This window comes from Trematomus bernacchii, unplaced genomic scaffold (assembly GCF_902827165.1).
Source record: "Trematomus bernacchii unplaced genomic scaffold, fTreBer1.1, whole genome shotgun sequence".
NCBI lineage: Eukaryota > Metazoa > Chordata > Actinopteri > Perciformes > Nototheniidae > Trematomus > Trematomus bernacchii.
In genome coordinates, this window is record NW_022987616.1 from 3,099,878 (window position 1) to 3,119,191 (window position 19,314).

General features: G+C 37.2%; 2 protein-coding genes, 3 long non-coding RNA genes and 1 pseudogene across 5 annotated transcripts; all 6 read right to left on the reverse strand.

Annotated features, from left to right (window-relative positions):
- Positions 1-16: 16 nt before the first annotated feature.
- On the reverse strand, positions 17-5,350 carry LOC117483975 (sialoadhesin-like). Its single transcript, XM_034132361.1, is given in 9 exon segments — positions 17-194; positions 1,550-1,607; positions 1,726-1,816; positions 1,971-2,234; positions 2,306-2,611; positions 3,327-3,590; positions 3,593-3,715; positions 3,862-3,911; positions 5,262-5,350. Coding segments are annotated over 8 exon segments (1,200 nt in total). The 5' UTR covers positions 3,902-3,911; positions 5,262-5,350; the 3' UTR covers positions 17-140.
- Positions 4,900-8,895, reverse strand: LOC117483924 (annotated as a pseudogene).
- Positions 8,896-9,097: 202 nt separating this feature from the next.
- On the reverse strand, positions 9,098-11,421 carry LOC117483982. The gene is made up of 4 exons (XR_004556061.1): positions 11,159-11,421; positions 9,573-9,610; positions 9,275-9,324; positions 9,098-9,132 (listed from the first exon to the last, which is right to left on the reverse strand). It is a non-coding gene; the product is annotated as an uncharacterized LOC117483982 (long non-coding RNA).
- Positions 11,422-15,373: 3,952 nt separating this feature from the next.
- Positions 15,374-15,764, reverse strand: LOC117483983. Its single transcript, XR_004556062.1, has 3 exons — positions 15,687-15,764; positions 15,571-15,610; positions 15,374-15,399 (listed from the first exon to the last, which is right to left on the reverse strand). It is a non-coding gene; the product is annotated as an uncharacterized LOC117483983 (long non-coding RNA).
- Positions 15,765-16,273: 509 nt separating this feature from the next.
- LOC117483925 (sialoadhesin-like) lies at positions 16,274-17,635 on the reverse strand (the record flags this gene model as incomplete). The annotated part of the gene is given in 4 exon segments (XM_034132268.1): positions 16,274-16,569; positions 16,641-16,946; positions 17,306-17,407; positions 17,410-17,635. Coding segments are annotated over 4 exon segments (930 nt in total), but the record flags the coding sequence as incomplete, so codon positions are not given.
- A 2-nt stretch (positions 17,636-17,637) lies between these two features.
- On the reverse strand, positions 17,638-19,304 carry LOC117483981. Its single transcript, XR_004556060.1, has 3 exons — positions 19,232-19,304; positions 17,830-17,879; positions 17,638-17,683 (listed from the first exon to the last, which is right to left on the reverse strand). It is a non-coding gene; the product is annotated as an uncharacterized LOC117483981 (long non-coding RNA).
- Between the last annotated feature and the right edge of the window lie 10 nt (positions 19,305-19,314).

Below are 19,314 nucleotides of genomic sequence, written 5' to 3' on the forward strand. Positions count from 1 at the left end.
ATATCCTGTTTTATTTTCATCACACCACTCACTGTAATACTGTAAGTCACTCCTTCTTAATGTGGAACATATAAGGCAAATCAATACAGCATTTTCTTTCAGTAAAAGTGAACTGAACGTCTTCCTGCTCTCTTTGTGACTCAGGATGTTTGTAACTCGACCACACGGTTGACATAGTCTGCTTCTGCTGCGTCCTGAAAAATAAGAGGGGAGTTTACTGTAACTTAAGAGATTTAGTAACTGTAAAGATAAAAAATAGTTGCAACATGTCATTTGTGTAGCCACAGAATAACAGTTATGTCTCAGGACCTCACAACACCATACACTGTACAGCAGACGGAGCAATCAACCAAATAACTAAAAAGACCCTTTAAAGGTCACCTTTTAGGCAAAATTCACTTCTTCCTGTCTTTTATACATAAACATGTGTCCCCTCTGTGTTAAGAGACTCTGAAAGTTTCAGGAAAATAGATTCCCTCTCTTTTTGTCCTGATCCATTTATATAAAAACCTGTCTGAAAATGAGCTGATCACATTTTGGCCACTTTGTGATGTCATAATGTTTTTTTGGGTTGTACAACCATTAGCCAATCACCAACCAAGGTAACACCCCCCCCACCTGATCACCTGAATCTCCTCCTAGAGCACCATTGTGTTTGTTCAAACCAATCATCGCTCAGAGGGGCGTGGCCAGCAGCCGCTCATTAGCATTTAAAGCTACAGACACAGAATCAGCACTTTTGGAACAGGGCTGAAACAGAGAGGATTATGGGATGCTGCAATGATCTGTTTGGTATTTCAGCCAAACACTTCAGAGACATGTTTTGTGTATATCTGAGACCTATAATATATTGTTGAAAACGAGTGTGATAGGGGATTTTTAAAGAATAAGTTGAAATGTGCACACTACAACGCACACATATACACAATAATGTTTGCTATATCATCTTTACAAGGTGATACTACGTTAATGTTGTGTTAGAGCTTGTTGGACTGCACTCAAAATAAATGAATGCAGGTTTAAAGTTTGACTTGATTTTTATTGGGGAATACTTGTATTTGTCTATGATTATGCTTCTTGGTATTTATGTCTGATGTTCTGTTATCAGCAATCTGTGTTTTAATGGACCAATTCATATAATTGTTATTGCAAACATGTTACCTTTTACACTTCCATCAGACATGGAGCAACATTAGCCTTCATTTGGAGTCATACGTCTGATAACTGGAGAATATTCATCTAATATTTGTTGCTCCTAAGCTGCTAAACACTCCATTTGTCACCAGCTAACTTCTTACATCACAAGTCTGCGATATAAGGTAACATAACCAGATGTTTTAGTTATTTTCATTGCTTTAACCTGCTTCAAAATCAATAGTGAACATTCGTAAATGCCTGCATCCAGTTCTGATGTCTCAGTAGTGAGATGTGCTGCTTTGCATGTGATGTCACTACTGTTAAAAATTATAATCATTGGAGGATAATCCCTTCTTAATTAAGCACATCCAAATACAAGAAAAACTACAAATAAACCCTAGTTTATTAATACCTCTCCTCGTCTGGTGGATACCTCCTCTGGTTCAGAAGAGCGTCTTGATCTAAACCAGCTGGAGAAAAAAAGGAAAACATTTTTGTTTTGTTTATGTTGTGATAAACAACTTGTTTGCCAAATAGAATAATCACTGTGTAGTTGCATATGTCATATGACAGGAGAATTTGTCTCACCATTCAAAGATGACCATTGTACTGACGAGCATTATGATTCCCAGGATCTTCATTATCAAATGAACATCAACCGTCCCAATCTGTTGATCACCTGCAACCCAACAGCATGGTCAGATTCCACTCACTGGGAAACATGAGAACATCTCAAACCAGGACTCCTGCTACCTTCAAATATCAACGCACGTCCTTACGATAGTTTAATTACATTTATTTGACATGGAATTGTAGTTCAGTTTCATGTTTACCTCCGTTAGCCAGCTGGATCTTTGGTGATGTTTCTTTACCAAGAGCATTTGTGGCCACACAGTAATAACGTCCTCCCTCTGTGGCATTAAAGCTGTCAATCTCTCCCTGTGAGACCTTCATGTCTCCATCTTGGCTCTCCTTGAACCAGGTGAAGCTGCTGATGGGAGGCTGGGCTCTGCTGGAGCAGCTCAGCTTCACCCAGCTGCACGCTGACACCGAACCTGAGGGCGGATTGACGGAGGTGGAGGTGTCCTTAGGAGCATCTGAGGAAAATGTGAGATTAACTTCATTCAAATCATACCATCATGTGCAGACACTCACAGGTTGTTCTTACATGAAACATGGAGAGTCTTTGTCTCCTCTGCTGTCTTCACATCTTTCCCTTCATTCACAGGATAGCTGGCAGAGCAGGTGATGGTGAATCCATCATGTTGGTCTGTCAGAGTGAGGGTCTTCTGGATCTTAGTCGTGAAGGTCCGATCTGGGTTTTCCTCCATTGTGTTGGGAGGGTCTTGTTGGAGAGTCCAGGTGAGTTTAGGAGGGGAGTGTGGACAGGGAGCTGGAGCTGAGCAGGTTACAGTGACAGACTCCGCCTCCTTCAGATCACCTGGGATCTCAATGGTGGGGCTCGGAGGAGAATCTGTGGTTTAAAAAAAAAAATTGCTGATTTTAAGCTTAAAATAAATCAATATAAAATAGAGTCACTCAAAGAATGTTGACCAATATGGGTTTTTGTAGGCTGACACTGCTATTTCGTATGAAATCTTCAATGTCCTCGAATCCGTGAATATGGATTATGTTTACCGTGTGCCCCAGAAAATGTTGCTCAAACTCTTAAATATAATTCTCCATAACGTTTAACATCCTCAGAGGGTATTACTGTATTGCATTGCATTGCAAGGTTACAGACAGATAATATTGATAAAGGCCTGAATAACCATATTTAAGAGCTCTATATAAACATGCCATACTATTTATGCCAAAGATAGAACCATTTTCTTATTTGATGTAATAGATTACTGCATTTTGTTTGTATAAGTGTTGCCAGTGGTTTAAAGTAGACAGAGCTTATTTTTTTGTAAAGTGTATTTATTACTCATTAGGAAGTTATAAATACACGAGGGTTCCTTTTCCCAAATCTCCAATGCATTGTTATGTATGACTCTAAAAGTAAAATGGAAATAATATAGGATCAGATTTCTTTATTTAATATCCCAGCAGATTCAGTCATCTACGGCCTCAGCTGTATATCAGCATCCTCACACCATCCTTCAGCTCACTGTTCCTGTAAGTATAGCCCATATTCTAAACCTTAATATTTGAGATCGACTGAAAAAACAGAAAGAGTCTCTTACCTTTCACTGTTATTTGAAGAGGATCACATGCAGCTGTTGCCTTAAATGGGCTGTTCTCAATCCTGAAGAAGTATTTATCTGTGTGACTTTTTTTCAAACTAGAAAACAGAGTGGTGCAGTTTCTCTGTCTCAGGTTTCCTGTAATACTCATTGGATATCTGTTGATTTTCCCATCACTGCGGGAAATCACGTTTTCTTTATTTTGGCCAAATTTGGGGTATTTTTTAATCCACACTCCGAAGATTTCTCGTGAGCTGTTGAAGCCTCAGCTGGGTCAGCGCTGAAGATACACGGGATCAGCAAACAGGATCCACTCAGTGCCTCCATCTGCCTCGGGGTGGTGATGCGAAGGTGCTCACAAGCACCTTCAACAAGATGTGGGAGAAAATCTGCAGGAAGAAAAAAGAGCATATTAACAAACTGTGTCTTGTAAGCAAATTGTATACAAACTCAGGATGTGAACAAAGGAGTCATTCTGATATTTCTGCTTTTTCTAAGTAAAGATTGTAAACTATTAAAGTAGCAAACATCTCACCTGAAACAAAGAGGACTAGCAGCAACATGTTGGTCACCATATTCAGGATTCTGGATTTACAAACAAAAGAACACTGTTACTTTTCATTTGTATTAATCATATAACGTATTCACTTTTGACAAAGTGCCTTTTAAAGCAACTTCCCTACTTCAAAGGCACAATAGAAACTTGCCCTGTACAACCAGTTAGTTTTTGACACTTTCAATGTAAAGGCTTCTGCAGTATTATGCTTTGAAATAATTAACAGAAAATATAAAAAATACAATAAAAGACAGAGTTCAGTCAAATGTTTCCTTACCACATGAGCCCACAGCTAGAAAGTAAGAAAACGTAAAGTGTTCTGGCTTGAGTCAAACCTTTTTATGTTTAAGGGAACTGAACTAACCACGAGCCGCTGTAATCTAAAGAAAGATGATTTGCTGTTGAAGAAATGTTTCCCTTTTATGGAGGCAAAACGAGTAGAAATCACATCACTACATTTACTGCAGTTTTACCAACGCTGCACTTTTCCTGTGATAAAAGATGAACACCACCCTTAACAGAGGTAGAACAACGCACAATCATGTTTTGTTTTGTTAATTTAATGTTTAGTTTTTAAAGTGGATGGTTGTAAAAAATGTGGTTGATGTTTGGAACCCTTCCATAGCCGAAAACAGTGAAAATGTAGTCTTCTCCAAAGGGGGCCATGTATGCCTTATCACATGTTTCTCTGGAAATAGTGACCAGAATGCCATCACCTTTGAACTAGTCTGTCATTATTAAAACAATCACACACATATTTAATTCAAATGTACCAGAGATTGTTCTCTTCTTTCTTAAAAGTAGGAAGTAAGGAAGTGAGACATTTTTAGGTTTCAAAGGACATGAGTCATGCCGTGAACAAAAATAATGACATATTTCAAGAGCAGGAAATATTAACTTTATTTTATTCACAATGTTGATTCTTACCATTTTAATTATCAAAATGTCATCATCAAAACAGTAACTTAGATATCTGATTGTATTTGTATGCATAACACTCAAAGCTTCTGCACAGAATTCTTTTTTAACCCCTGATTTGTTTTTTATTTAACACAGTTCACATGCATCCAACAGAAATACAAGTTAAGCAATTACAAAATAAAAGAACAAAATAAAAATCATGTGCCATGATTACGTTTAACGTGAGACACATTAATGAAGAACTTTTTACTTTTGTGTACAGTACAAACAGTACAAACACTTCAACATGTTATTCACTAAGGTTTAGGGTCATATTTAAAGAACATGGAACCATTTAGTATTTACAGAAATCTGAATTTTAAGTGGCACACTAAGGCAAATAATTACGAAATACATTTTTTATCCTATACCAAAAATACCGAAAAATGTTGTAGAAAGCATTGAAATGATTCTCTTACCAAAATGTGCAATTCAGGAAGTAATGTAAGGTGTCCAACAAATGTTCTACAGTATTTAGTCTTGCGAGACAAAAGGAAGTGGACACACACAGCAGGCTTTTGTAGCTGCTAGTTGCCACCTCATGACACATATTTCGTCTCTATGCTAATATCCTGTTTTTATTTTCATCACACCACTCACTGTAATCCTGTAAGTCACTCCTTCTTAATGTGGAACATATAAGGCAAATCAATACAGCATTTTCCTTCAGTAAAAGTGAACTGAACGTCTTCCTGCTCTCTTTGTGACTCAGGATGTTTGTAACTCGACCACACGGTTGACATAGTCTGCTTCTGCTGCGTCCTGAAAAATAAGAGGGGAGTTTACAGTGACTTAAGAGATTTAGTAACTGTAAAGATAAAAAATAGTTGCAACATGTCATTTGTGTAGCCACAGAATAACAGTTATGTCTCAGGACCTCACAACACCATACACTGTACAGCAGACGGAGCAATCAACCAAATAACTAAAAAGACCCTTTAAAGGTCACCTTTTATGCAAAATCCACTTCTTCCTGTCTTTTATACATAAACATGTCTCTCTTCTGTGTTAAGAGACTCTGAACGTTTCAGGAAAATAGATTCCCTCTCTTTTGTCCTGATCCATTTATATAAAAACCTGTCTGAAAATGAGCTGATCACATTTTGGCCACTTTGTGATGTCATAATGTTTTTTTGGGTTGTACAACCATTAGCCAATCACCAACCAAGGTAACACCCCCCCCCACCTGATCACCTGAATCTCCTCCTAGAGCACCATTGTGTTTGTTCAAACCAATCATCGCTCAGAGGGGCGTGGCCAGCAGCCGCTCATTAGCATTTAAAGCTACAGACACAGAATCAGCACTTTTGGAACAGGGCTGAAACAGAGGGGATTATGGGATGCTGCAATGATCTGTTTGGTATTTCAGCCAAACACTTCAGAGACATGTTTTGTGTATATCTGAGACCTATAATATATTGTTGAAAACGAGTGTGATAGGGGATTTTTAAAGAATAAGTTGAAATGTGCACACTACAACGCACACATATAATGTTTGCTATATCATCTTTACAAGGTGATACTACGTTAATGTTGTGTTAGAGCTTGTTGGACTGCACTCAAAATAAATGAATGCAGGTTTAAAGTTTGACTTGATTTTTATTGGGGAACACTTGTATTTGTCTATGATTATGCTTTCTTGGTATTTATGTCTGATGTTCTGTTATCAGCAATCTGTGTTTTAATGGACCAATTCATATAATTGTTATAGCAAACATGTTACCTTTTTATACTTCCATCAGACATGGAGCAACATTAGCCTTCATTTGGAGTCATACGTCTGATAACTGGAGAATATTCATCTAATATGTGTTGCTCCTAAGCTGCTAAACACTCAATTTGTCACCAGCTAACTTTTTACATCACAAGGCTGCGGTATAAGGTAACATAACCAGATGTTTTAGTTATTTTCATTGCTTTAACCTGCTTCAAAATCAATAGTGAACATTCGTAAATGCCTGCACCCAGCTCTGATGTCTCAGTAGTGCGATGTGCTGCTTTGCATGTGATGTCACTACTGTTAAAAGTATAATCATTGGAGGATAATCCCTTCTTAATTAAGCACATCCTAACACAAGAAAAACTACAAATAAACCCTAGTTTATTAATACCTCTCCTCGTCTGGTGGATACCTCCTCTGGTTCAGAAGAGCGTCTTGATCTAAACCAGCTGGAGAAAAAGGAAAACATTTTGTTTTGTTTATGTTGTGATAAACAACTTGTTTGCCAAATAGAATAATCACTGTGTAGTTGCATATGTCATATGACAGGAGAATTTGTCTCACCATTCAAAGATGACCATTGTACTGACGAGCATTATGATTCCCAGGATCTTCAGTATCAAATGAACATCTAGGCCTACTGTCCCAATCTGTTGATCACCTGCAACCCAACAGCATGGTCAGATTCCACGCACTGGAAACATGAGAACATCTCAAACCAGGACTTCCTGCTGCTACCTTCAAATATCAACGCACGTCCTTACGATAGTTTTAATTACATTTATGTTGACATGGAATTGTAGTTACAGTTTCATGTTTACCTCCGTTAGCCAGCTGGATCTTTGGTGATGTTTCTTCACCAAGCCCATTTGTGGCCCACACAGTATAACGTCCTCCCTCTGTGCATCAAAGCTGTAAATCTCTCCCTGTGAGACGTTCATGTCTCCATCTTGGCTCTCCTTGAACCAGGTGAAGCTGCTGACGGGAGGCTGGGCTCTGCTGGAGCAGCTCAGCTTCACCCAGCTGCACGCTGACACCGAACCTGAGGGCGGACTGACGGAGGCGGAGGTGTCCTTAGGAGCATCTGAGGAAAATGTGAGATTAACTTCATTCAAATCATGCCATCATGTGCTGACAATCACAGGTTGTTCTTACATGAAACATGGAGAGTCTTTGTCTCCTCTGCTGTCTTAACATCTTTCCCTTCATTCACAGGATAGCTGGCAGAGCAGGTGATGTTTGAATCCATCATGTTGGTCTGTCAGAGTGAGGGTCTTCTGGATCTTAGTCGTGAAGGTCCGATCTGGGTTTTCCTCCATTGTGTTGGGAGGGTCTTGTTGGAGAGTCCAGGTGAGTTTAGGAGGGGAGTGTGGACAGGGAGGGCTGGAGCTGAGCAGGTACAGTGACAGACTCCGCCTCCTTCAGATCACCTGGGATCTCAATGGTGGGGGCTCGGAGGAGACGAATCTGTGGTTTAAAAAAATAAATAAACTGATTGTAAGCTTAAAATAAATCAATATAAAATAGAGTCACTCACAGAATGTTGACCAATATGGGTTTTTGTAGGCTGACACTGCTATTTCGTATGAAATCTTCAATGTTCCTCGAATCCGTGAATATGGATTCTATTTTACGTGTGCCCCAGAAAATGTTGCTCAATCTCTTAAATATAATTCTCCATAGTGTTTAACATCCTCAGAGGGTATTACTGTATTGCATTGCATTGCAAGGTTACAGACAGATAATATTGATAAAGGCCTGAATAACCATATTTAAGAGCCCTATTTAAACATGCCATACTATTTATGCCAAAGATAGAACCATTTTCTTATTTGATGTAATAGATTACTGCATTTTGTTTTTATAAGTGTTGCCAGTGGTTTAAAGTAGACAGAGCTTATTTTTTCGTGAAGTGTATTTATTACTCATTAGGAAGTTACAAATACACGAGGGTTCCTTTTCCAAATCTCCAATGCATTGTTATGTATGACTCTAAAAGTAAAATGGAAACAATAGGATCAGATTTATTATTTAATATCCAAGCAGATTCAGTCATCTACGGCCTCAGCTGTATATCAGCATCCTCACACCATCCTTCAGCTCACTGTTCCTGTAAGTATAGCCTCTATTCTAAAACCTTAATATTTGAGATCGACTGAAAAATAGAAAGAGTCTCTTACCTTTCACTGTTATTTGAAGAGGATCACATGCAGCTGTTGACATAAATGGGCTGTTTTCCATCTGAAGACAGTATTTGTCTGTGTGACTTTCTTCCCAAAGTAGAAAACAGAGTGGTGCAGTTTTCCCTGTCTCAGGTCTCCAGTAATACTCATTGGATATCTGTTGATTGTCCCATCACTGTGGAAAATCACGTTTTCTTTATTTTTTCCAAATGCAGGCTCTTCTTTAATCCACACTCCGAAGATTTCTCGTTCGCTGTTGAAGCCACATCTGGGCCAGCGCTGAAGATACACGGGATCAGCAAACAGGATCCACTCAGTGCTTCCATCTGCTTCGGGGTGGTGATGCGAAGTGCTCACAAGCACCTTCAACAAGATGTGGGAGAAAATCTGCAGGAAGAAAAAAGAGCATATTAACAAACTGTGTCTAGCAAATTGTATACAAACTCAGGATGTGAACAAAGGAGTCATTCTGGTATTTCTGCTTTTTATAAGTAAAGATTGTAAACTATTAAAGTAACAAACATCTCACCTGAAACAAAGAGGACTAGCAGCAACATGTTGGTCACCATATTCAGGATTCTGGATCTGCAAACACAAGATCACTGTTACTTTTCATTTGTGTTAATCATATATAACGTATTCAGTTTTTACAAAGTGCCTTTTCAAGCAACTTCCCTTCTTCAATGCACCACAGAAACTTGCCCTGTACAACCAGGGTTAGTTAGCAAGCAAGTTAGTTAGCAATTTGCATTTAAAGGCCTCTGCAGAGCTGTGCTTTAAAATAAATTACAAATACAATAGAAGAGTTCAGTAAAATGTTTCCTTACCACACGAGCCCACAGGGAACTGAACTAACCCCTAGCCGCTGTAATATAAAGAAAGAGGATTTGAGAAATGTTTCCCTTTTTTAGAGCCAAAACTGCTAGAAATAACATGACTACATTTACTGCAGTTTTTGTCAACGCTGCACTTTTCCTGTGATAAAAGGGGAACAAACCACCCCTAACCGAGGTAGAACAAAGCACAATCATGTGGATGGTTGTGTAAGAAATATTTTATTTACCATTTTGGTCCATAGCCAAAAATAGTGAAAATGTATTCTTCTCTTGTAGCTCTGTAAGTAATGATCAGAGAGTCAATACATTTGGACTGGATGTTAACAGAGACAATAAAGTAAAGTTTTCATCAATACCTTTTACTATCTTTGTTATACTCTGTATTTAAACACACATGAATAATAGGTGGAAAATAAATTGGCAATTAAAAATCCAAAAGGTATGTATTTACTTTTCTGTTATTCTGTTATTATTAAAGTAAGGAGCCAAATCACCAACTTCATTAATTATTAAGTACCAGAGACTGTTTCTTTTCTTAAAAGTAGGAAGGAAGTCAGTGTCATGTCTCGGAAACTTATTATGAAAGTTTATTCTTTATATTAGTTTTGTCATGTCCCGTTGTCCTGTGCCCTCTGTCTTATTGTGAAAAGTAATTCTCCCTCTCGTTTCAGAACTCCATGCTCCCCGCCCCTATGTGTCTCCTGTGTTCGTGATTGCTTACCCCGCCCTGATTGTTTCCACCTGTTCCCCTCACCTTGTGTGTATATTGTGTTAGTCCCCACCTGTCCAGTGCCAGTTCGTTTCTCATTCATGACTACGCTCAAGCCTGCTCCATGGTCGTATCCCGTTTCTCATGCTCCTGATATCTGCTGATAGTTTTTCCTCGAAAGAGTGATTTTGTGTTTCCTTTTTTGTTACTGTGCTTAAACCAGTAAAGTCTTTATTTTTGGATACCACCTGAGTCTGAGTTGTGCATTTGAGTTCATGCCACAAGTTCACCCCTTGACAGTCAGATGTTTAGGTTTCAAAGGACATGAGTCATGTCGTGAACAAAAATAATGACATATTTCAAGAGCAGGAAATATTAACTTTATTTTATTCAACAATGTTGATTCTTACCATTTTTAATTATCAAAATGTATCATCATCAAAACAGTAACTTAGATATCTGATTGTATTTGTATGCATAACACTCAAAGCTTCTGCACAGAATTCTTTTTCACCCCTGATTTGGTTTTTATTTAACACAGTTCCATGCAATCCAACAGAAATACAAGTTAAGCAATTAACAAAATAAAAGAACAAAATAAAAATCATGTGCCATGATTACGTTTACGTGAGACAAATTAATGAAGAACTTTTTACTTTTGTGTACAGTACAAACAGTACAAACACTTCAAACATGTTATTCACTAAGGTTAGGGTCATATTTAAAGACCATAGTACCATTTAGTATTTACAGAAATCTGAATTTTAGTTGGCACCACTCAGGCAAATCAATACGAAATAGATTATTTAATCCTATACCAAAAAATACCTGAAAAATGTTGTAGAAAGCATTGAAATTATTGTCTTACCAAAATGTGCAATTCAGGAAGTAATGTAAGGTGTCCAACAAATGTACTACAGTATTTAGTCTTGTAGAAAAAAGGACCCATATTTCGTCTCGGTGCTAATATCCTGTTTTTATTTTCATCACACCACTCACTGCAATCCTGTAAGCCACTCCTTCTTAATGTGGAACATATAAGGCAAATCAATACAGCATTTTCTTTCAGTAAAAGTGAACTGAACGTCTTCCTGCTCTCTTTGTGACTCAGGATGTTTGTAACTCGACCACACAGTTACATATCTGCTTCTGCTGCGTACTGAAAAATAAGAGGGGAGTTTACAGTAACTTAAAGAGATTCAGTATCTGTAAAGATTAAAAATAGTTGCAACATGTCATTTGTGTAGCCACAGAATAACAGTTATGTCTCAGGACCTCACAACACCATACACTGTACAGCAGACGGAGCAATCAACCAAATAACTAAAAAGACCCTTTAAAGGTCACCTTTTATGCAAAATCCACTTGTTCATGTCTTTATACATAAACATGTGTCCCCTCTGTGTTAAGAGATTCTGAAAGTTTCAGGAAAATAGATTCCCTCTCTTTTTGTCCTGATCCTTTATATAAAAACCTGTCTGAAAATGAGCTGATCAGATTTGGCCACTTTTTGATGTCATAATGGTTTTTTGGGTTGTACAACCACTAGCCAATAACCAACCAAGGTAACTCCCGCCGACCTTATCACCTGAATCTCCTCCAAGAACATTGTATTTGTTCAAACCAATCACTTCTCAGAGGGGCGTGGCCAGCAGCAGCTCATTAGCATTTAAAGCTACAGACACAGAATCAGCACTTTGGAACAGGGCTGAAACAGAGGGGTTTATGGGATGCTGGCAATTATCTGTTTGGTATTTCAGCCAAACACTTCAGAGACATGTTTTGTGTATATCTGAGACCTATAATATATTGTTGAAAAAGAGTATCATAGGGGATCTTTAAAGAATAAGTTGAAATGTGCACACTAAAAACGCACACATATACACAATAATGTTTGCTATATCATCTTTACAAGGTGATACTACGTTAATGTTGTGTTAGAGCTTGTTGGACTGCACTCAAAATAAATGAATGCAGGTTTAAAGTTTGACTTGATTTTTATTGGGGAATACTTATATTGTCTATGATTATGTTTTCTTGGTATTTATGTCTGATGTTCTGTTATCAGCAATCTGTGTTTTAATGGAACAATTCATATAATTGTTATTGCAAACATGTTACCTTTTTACACTTCCATCAGACATGGAGCAACATTAGCCTTCATTGGAGTCACACGTCTGATAACTGGAGAATATTCATCTAATATTTGTTGCTCATAAACTGCTAAACACTCCATTTGTCACCAGCTAACTTCTTACATCACAAGTCTGCGATATAAGGTAACATAACCAGGTGTTTTAGTTATTTTCATTGCTTTTAACCTGCTTCAAAATCAATAGTGAACATTCGTAAATGCCTGCACCCAGCTCTGATGTCTCAGTAGTGCGATGTGCTGCTTTGCATGTGATGTCACTACTGTTAAAAAGTATAATCATTGGAGGATAATCCCTTCTTAATTATGCACATCCTAACACAAGAAAAACTACAAATAAACCCTAGTTTATTGATCCCTAAGAACTCAATTAGGAATTATTTTCAGTTGGATTTTTTTGGTTGTCATGCAGGCAGTTAATGTGTCCATATGAAATACCTCTCCTCGTCTGGTGGATACCTCCTCTGGTTCAGAAGACCGTCTTGATCTAAACCAGCTGGGAAAAAAGGAAAACATTTTTTTTTTGTTTATGTTGTGATGATAATGATCTACAGCCACATATACAAATTAGTGTGTAGCTGCATATGTCATATCACAGGAGAATTTGTCTCACCATTCAAAGATGACCATTGTACTGACGAGCATTATGATTACCCAGGATCTTCAGTATCAAATTGAACATCAACCGTCTCAACCTGTTGATCACCTGCAACCCAACAGCATGGTCAGATTCCACTCACTGGGAAACATGAGAACATCTCAAACCAGGACTCCTCTGCTGCTACCTTCAAATATCAACGCACGTCCTTAGTTTAATTACATTTAATTACGTGTAATTTAACCCCGGGGATACTTCCTGTGTTTCAGCTCCACGCAGAAAGTCCTGCTGGTTTAGTGGTACCAGTGACCTACATTAAAAAAACATGAAGTACATGTGAAACATCAGAAATCCTTATTCTTCCCGCAGTGGGAACATTTACAGCAAAGTAGAAGAGTTACATATTATATAAAAAGGCAAGTTAAAAAATAAATGTAATAATAAATAAATAGACTATGGTAAAACAAATATGCAGCAGTGTCTAAAAATAATATATCACAATAAAAAAAAGAATACTGCAAAAAAACATTCTAGCTCTTTATGCAGGATACACATATATCATTATAATATTTTAAAATTGAAATATTATTAATTTGTGGCATTACATTATTTAAAATATGATATTCTTCTGTTTTTATCACTAATTCATGACTTATTTTAATGTAGTATTGTGTTATTGTGGATCAAATGTAAGATACTTTGTTTGCCACTGGGTAGATGAGTTGAATATTACAAATTCATATCACATCCTTTAAATAAAAGTAACTATAATGACATTAAATGAAGGGGACAGGACCCTACAATACACCACGGCGTTAGGACCTCCATGTGAGCAACAGTGACACCCAGTGGACACACTCTGTATTACATGATCTGTAATTGAAACATAAACACTGCAAACAGAACTCATGCCATGTCCTACATCCAGTGGTGTAAAGTAACTAAGTACATTTACTAAGTACTGCTTCACTTAAGTGCAATTTTGAGGTACTTGTATTTTGAGTATTTCAATTTTCTGCTACTTTATTACTTCTACTCCACTACAATTCAGAGGTCAATTGTGTACTTTTACTCCACTACATTTATTTAATACCTTTAGTTACCTTGCAGATTTGGATTCATGATGTGAAATATATTTACACATTTAGTCTTGTTTTTGTAAATTGTGTTTATTTGATGGATTCATTTTTATTAAGTAGCATACTGTACATTTGCACCTCTTTAACTTATAGCTTTGCATCTTCCTCTGTATCATTATAAAATAGGCAACAATACACATATTTAGCTATAATCAATTAATATTTTAACACTGTAAAAACTTCAACACCCCCCCAGCTGTCATCAGATGGTGATTAATACGATGCTAAATCTTGATTGGTGCACAGAAACAGGTGACATCATCTTTTTCCAACCTAAGCCACACCCACGTCAAACTAGTGAGAGCCTCCATGGAAAAAAGACTCATGTGAATTTCAACTGTTAAAAGTTATGTCAAAAAAAGATAAATAAATATATACATGCCTTCATAAATAATACATAGAATATGATGTAAATAATGCTACTTTCCAGTTTTTCCACCATATCAGTTGGGAAGTGTTTTAAGTATTATGTCAACTAAAACAAAAAATGTAATACTTGTTAGCTTATTTTTGTAAAATGATCTTTACACAAAAATATACACAAGTTATCCGATCATATCTCGAGAGAAAGGAACATATGGTAAACCAGATAATGAAGATATTTGTACTTCCTGTTTTATTCGTCATCGTCTAACTTTATATCTGATAGTCTGATGATGTTTATATGAACGGTCCAGCCAGAGATCAAGTAGCCCTACAACTCCCCTTTCTTTGTTTATTTCTATGAATAAATTGAACTCTTTTAGTAATACTAATGTAAATGTTGGGTTAAAAATGCAGTTTGTTGCATAGCAGGGCCTTTTATTAAAGCAATAAATAACATAAAAGCGCACTTTAAAAAAAGTCGAAATATGACACTTTAAATATATGGCAAAGAACTTCAAGGTTTGAAGCAAAAAGGTTTTTGTGGCAGAAAAAAACCCTGAAAATCTAAAAAAATACTTGTCTATACATTCATTTCCTTTTCACTTGAGCGTAGAGGTCCTCTAGTCTGTTTGCTGTCTCTGACACTTTGACCTCAGCGTACAGCGTGTCCTCCGTCTGTCCACCGTCCTGCTCTGAGACAGGGGGACTTATATTCCTCTGCTTGGAGAAGTCGATCTCTCCGTAGTGGATTTCTTCTCCTGTTTCTGTTGCTGCGGCTGATTCTTGGACAGCTGGTTAGCCTCTGCGTATCATTGATTTGTGTCCTCATGTTCTCTCCTGATCTGCTCCCCCTGCTGAGAAACAGAGTTGAGAAATAGAAATAAGAACTCTGATGAAACACCATGACAGTGGTTCATTGTGCCACATTTACTCACAGATAAGGAACTTAGTCAGTGCAGTCTCCAGTCTATTTAGAAAGTATTCACAACATATATATGTACTGCACATTTGAGTATTTCCCCCACCTGTGACTGTTCTTGAGTTGTATGTTTGGACTTCAACCACCTGGAAGAGATAAAGAATATATAACATATAACATCATGTAATAGATGTGGATATTAAATTGATTTGAGTTACTTACCAAGCAGCAACAGCAAAACAGATGAGTATCATGATCCCAATGATCCCCCCAACAACTCCCCCCCATGGTGAAGAGCCATCAGTTCTACAGGAAAAAAACCATTTGTGGCTATAATCCAGATTTCATGTAGAGCTTGACTTCATACAGTATTTAGGAAACACAGACAATGATGAAGCTGTTGCAAAACTCAAAATGTTTTCTCAGTTGATGAAATTCTGTTTTTTATTTTCCTCTCTTCCTCTTTTCACTTTCCTTTCCAATTACAAATCTCTTTTCGTCCTATTTTATGTGGCCTAATTTAATTAAATCCTAACTTATCATTTATAGACCACATTTTTCTATGTAAATATGTTTTTTAACTTCCAATCAAACTCATTATTCCCATTTTTGCATATATTTACATTGATGCATTAACTGCTTTATCCAACAATACCTGCTCCTATTTCACAAACGTTTGCAGTACATTTCTGTGTTTACCTCCGTTAGCCAGATGGATATTTTTTTCACTTTTAGATGCCATTTCTCAAGAGTTTCGTGTAAAACGGTTTAGTACTATAAAAGTAATTTTTGGTTGTTGTAGTGTTCCTTTAAAGGTCATAGTTTGTGGGTCCAGTCCTGTTACCTTTAAGTTTAAGATGGATCATTGTTGACGTTCCATTACCAAGCCCATTTGTGGTTACGCAGTAATAACGTCCTCCCTCTGTGGCATTAAAGCTGTAAATCTCTCCCTGTGAGACGTTCATGACTCCTTCTTGGCTCTCCTTGAACCAGGTGAAGCTGCTGACGGGAGGCTGGGCTCTGCTGGAGCAGCTCAGCTCCACCCAGCTGCCCGCTGACACCAAAGAGGGCGGACTGACGGAGGCGGAGGTGTCCTTAGGAGCATCTGAGGAAAATGTGAGATTAACTTCATTCAAATCATACCATCATGTGCAGACAATCACAGGTTGTTCTTACATGAAACATGGAGAGTCTTTGTCTCCTCTGCTGTCTTCACATCTTTCCCTTGATTCACAGGATAGCTGGCAGAGCAGGTGATGTTGAATCCATCATGTTGGTCTGTCAGAGTGAGGGTCTTCTGGATCTTAGTCGTCAAGGTCCGATCTGGGTTTTCCTCCATTGTGTTGGGAGGGTCTTGTTGGAGAGTCCAGGTGAGTTTAGGAGGGGAGTGTGGACAGGGAGCTGGAGCTGAGCAGGTTACAGTGACAGACTCCGCCTCCTTCAGATCACCTGAGATCTCAATGGTGGGGCTCGGAGGAGAATCTGTGGTTTTACACATTTTAAATGTAAGGATACAGGCCAATACAGTTTTCAACAGTAATCAAAAAATGCACATCTTATTGTAAAACTTGAAAAGAAAGATTAGTCAGCTGCATCCTTAGTAGATGTTGTCATTCACCGGTCACCACATGAGACTCAAATCTGTGCATGTAGACGTGCATTATTTGTAATAGTAATGCATACAATATTATATACTGTAATATATTTGGATTTAGCAGGTTTCAGATATTATGACTTTTTGATTGTCTGAATAATTTCTGTAATAACTGATACATTTATTATCCTAGATGTATAATTTAACAATAAAGGTAAGACTACTACTCCAACAAAAAGTCTCTTACCTTTCACTGTTATTTGAAGAGGATCACATGCAGCTGTTGCCATAAATGGGCTGTTCTCAATCCTGAAGAAGTATTTGTCTGTGTGACTCTTTTTCAAACTAGAAACAGAGTGGTGCAGTTTCCCTTTTTCAGGTTTCCTGTAATACTCATTGGATATCTGTTGATTGTCCCATCACTGTGGAAAATCACGTTCTTTGGTTTTTGGTCAAATGCGGACTCTTTTTTAATCCACACTCCGAAGATTGCTCGTGAGTTATCTGGGCCAGCGCTGAAGTTACACGGGATCAGCAAACAGGATCCACTCAGTGCTTCCATCTGCCTCGGGGGTGGTGATGCGAAGGTGCTCACAAGAACCTTCAACAAGATGTGGGAGAAAATCTGCAGGAAGAAAAAAGAGCATATTAACAAACTGTGTCTTGTAAGCAAATTGTATACAAACTCAGGATGTGAACAAAGGAGTCATTCTGATATTTCTGCTTTTTCTAAGTAAAGATTGTAAACTATTAAAGTAACAAACATCTCACCTGAAACAAAGAGGACTAGCAGCAACATGTTGGTCACCATATTCAGGATTCTGGATTTACAAACAAAAGATCACTGTTACTTTTCATTTGTATTAATCATATATCGATTCAGTTTTTACAAAGTGCCTTTTAAAGCAACTTCCCTACTTCAAAGGCACCATAGAAACCTGCCCTGTACAACCAGTTAGTTTTTGACACTTTCAATTTAAATGCTTCTGCAGTATTATGCTTTGAAATAATTAACAGAAAATATAAAAAATACAATAAAAGACAGAGTTCAGTCAAATGTTTCCTTACCACATGAGCCCACAGCTAGAAAATAAGAAAACGTAAAGTGTTCTGGCTTGAGTCAAACCTTTTTATGTTTAAGAGAACTGAACTAACCACGAGCCGCTGTAATCTAAAGAAAGATGATTTGCTGTTGAAGAAATGTTTCCCTTTTATGGAGGCAAAACGAGTAGAAATCACATGACTACATTTACTGCAGTTTTTACCAACGCTGCAGTTTTCCTGTGATAAAAGATGAACACCACCCTTAACAGAGGTAGAACAATGCACAATCATGTTTTTTTTTGTTAATTTAATGTTTAGTTTTTAAAGTGGATGGTTGTAAAAAATGTGGTTGATGTTTGGAACCCTTCCATAGCCGAAAACAGTGAAAATGTAGTCTTCTCCAAAGGGGGCCATGTATGACTTATCACATGTTTCTCTGGAAATATTGACCAGAATGCCATCACCTTTGAACTAGTCTGTCATTATTAAAACAATCACACACATATTTAATTCAAATGTACCAGAGATTGTTCTCTTCTTTCTTAAAAGTAGGAAGTAAGGAAGTGAGACATTTTTAGGTTTCAAAGGACATGAGTCATGCCGTGAACAAAAATAATGACATATTTCAAGAGCAGGAAATATTAACTTTATTTTATTCACAATGTTGATTCTTACCATTTTAATTATCAAAATGTATCATCATCAAAACAGTAACTTAGATATCTGATTGTATTTGTATGCATAACACTCAAAGCTTCTGCACAGAATTCTTTTTTAACCCCTGATGTGTTTTTTAATTAACACAGTTCACATGCATCCAACAGAAATACAAGTTAAGCAATTACAAAATAAAAGAACAAAATAAAAATCATGTGCCATGATTACGTTTAACGTGAGACAAATTAATGAAGAACTTTTTACTTTTGTGTACAGTACAAACAGTACAAACACTTCAACATGTTATTCACTAAGGTTTAGGGTCATATTTAAAGACCATAGTACCATTTAGTATTTACAGAAATCTGAATTTTAAGTGGCACACTAAGGCAAATAATTACGAAATACATTTTTTATCCTATACCAAAAATACCAAAAAATGTTGTAGAAAGCATTGAAATGATTCTCTTACCAAAATGTGCAATTCAGGAAGTAATGTAAGGTGTCCAACAAATGTTCTACAGTATTTAGTCTTGCGAGACAAAGGAAGTGGAC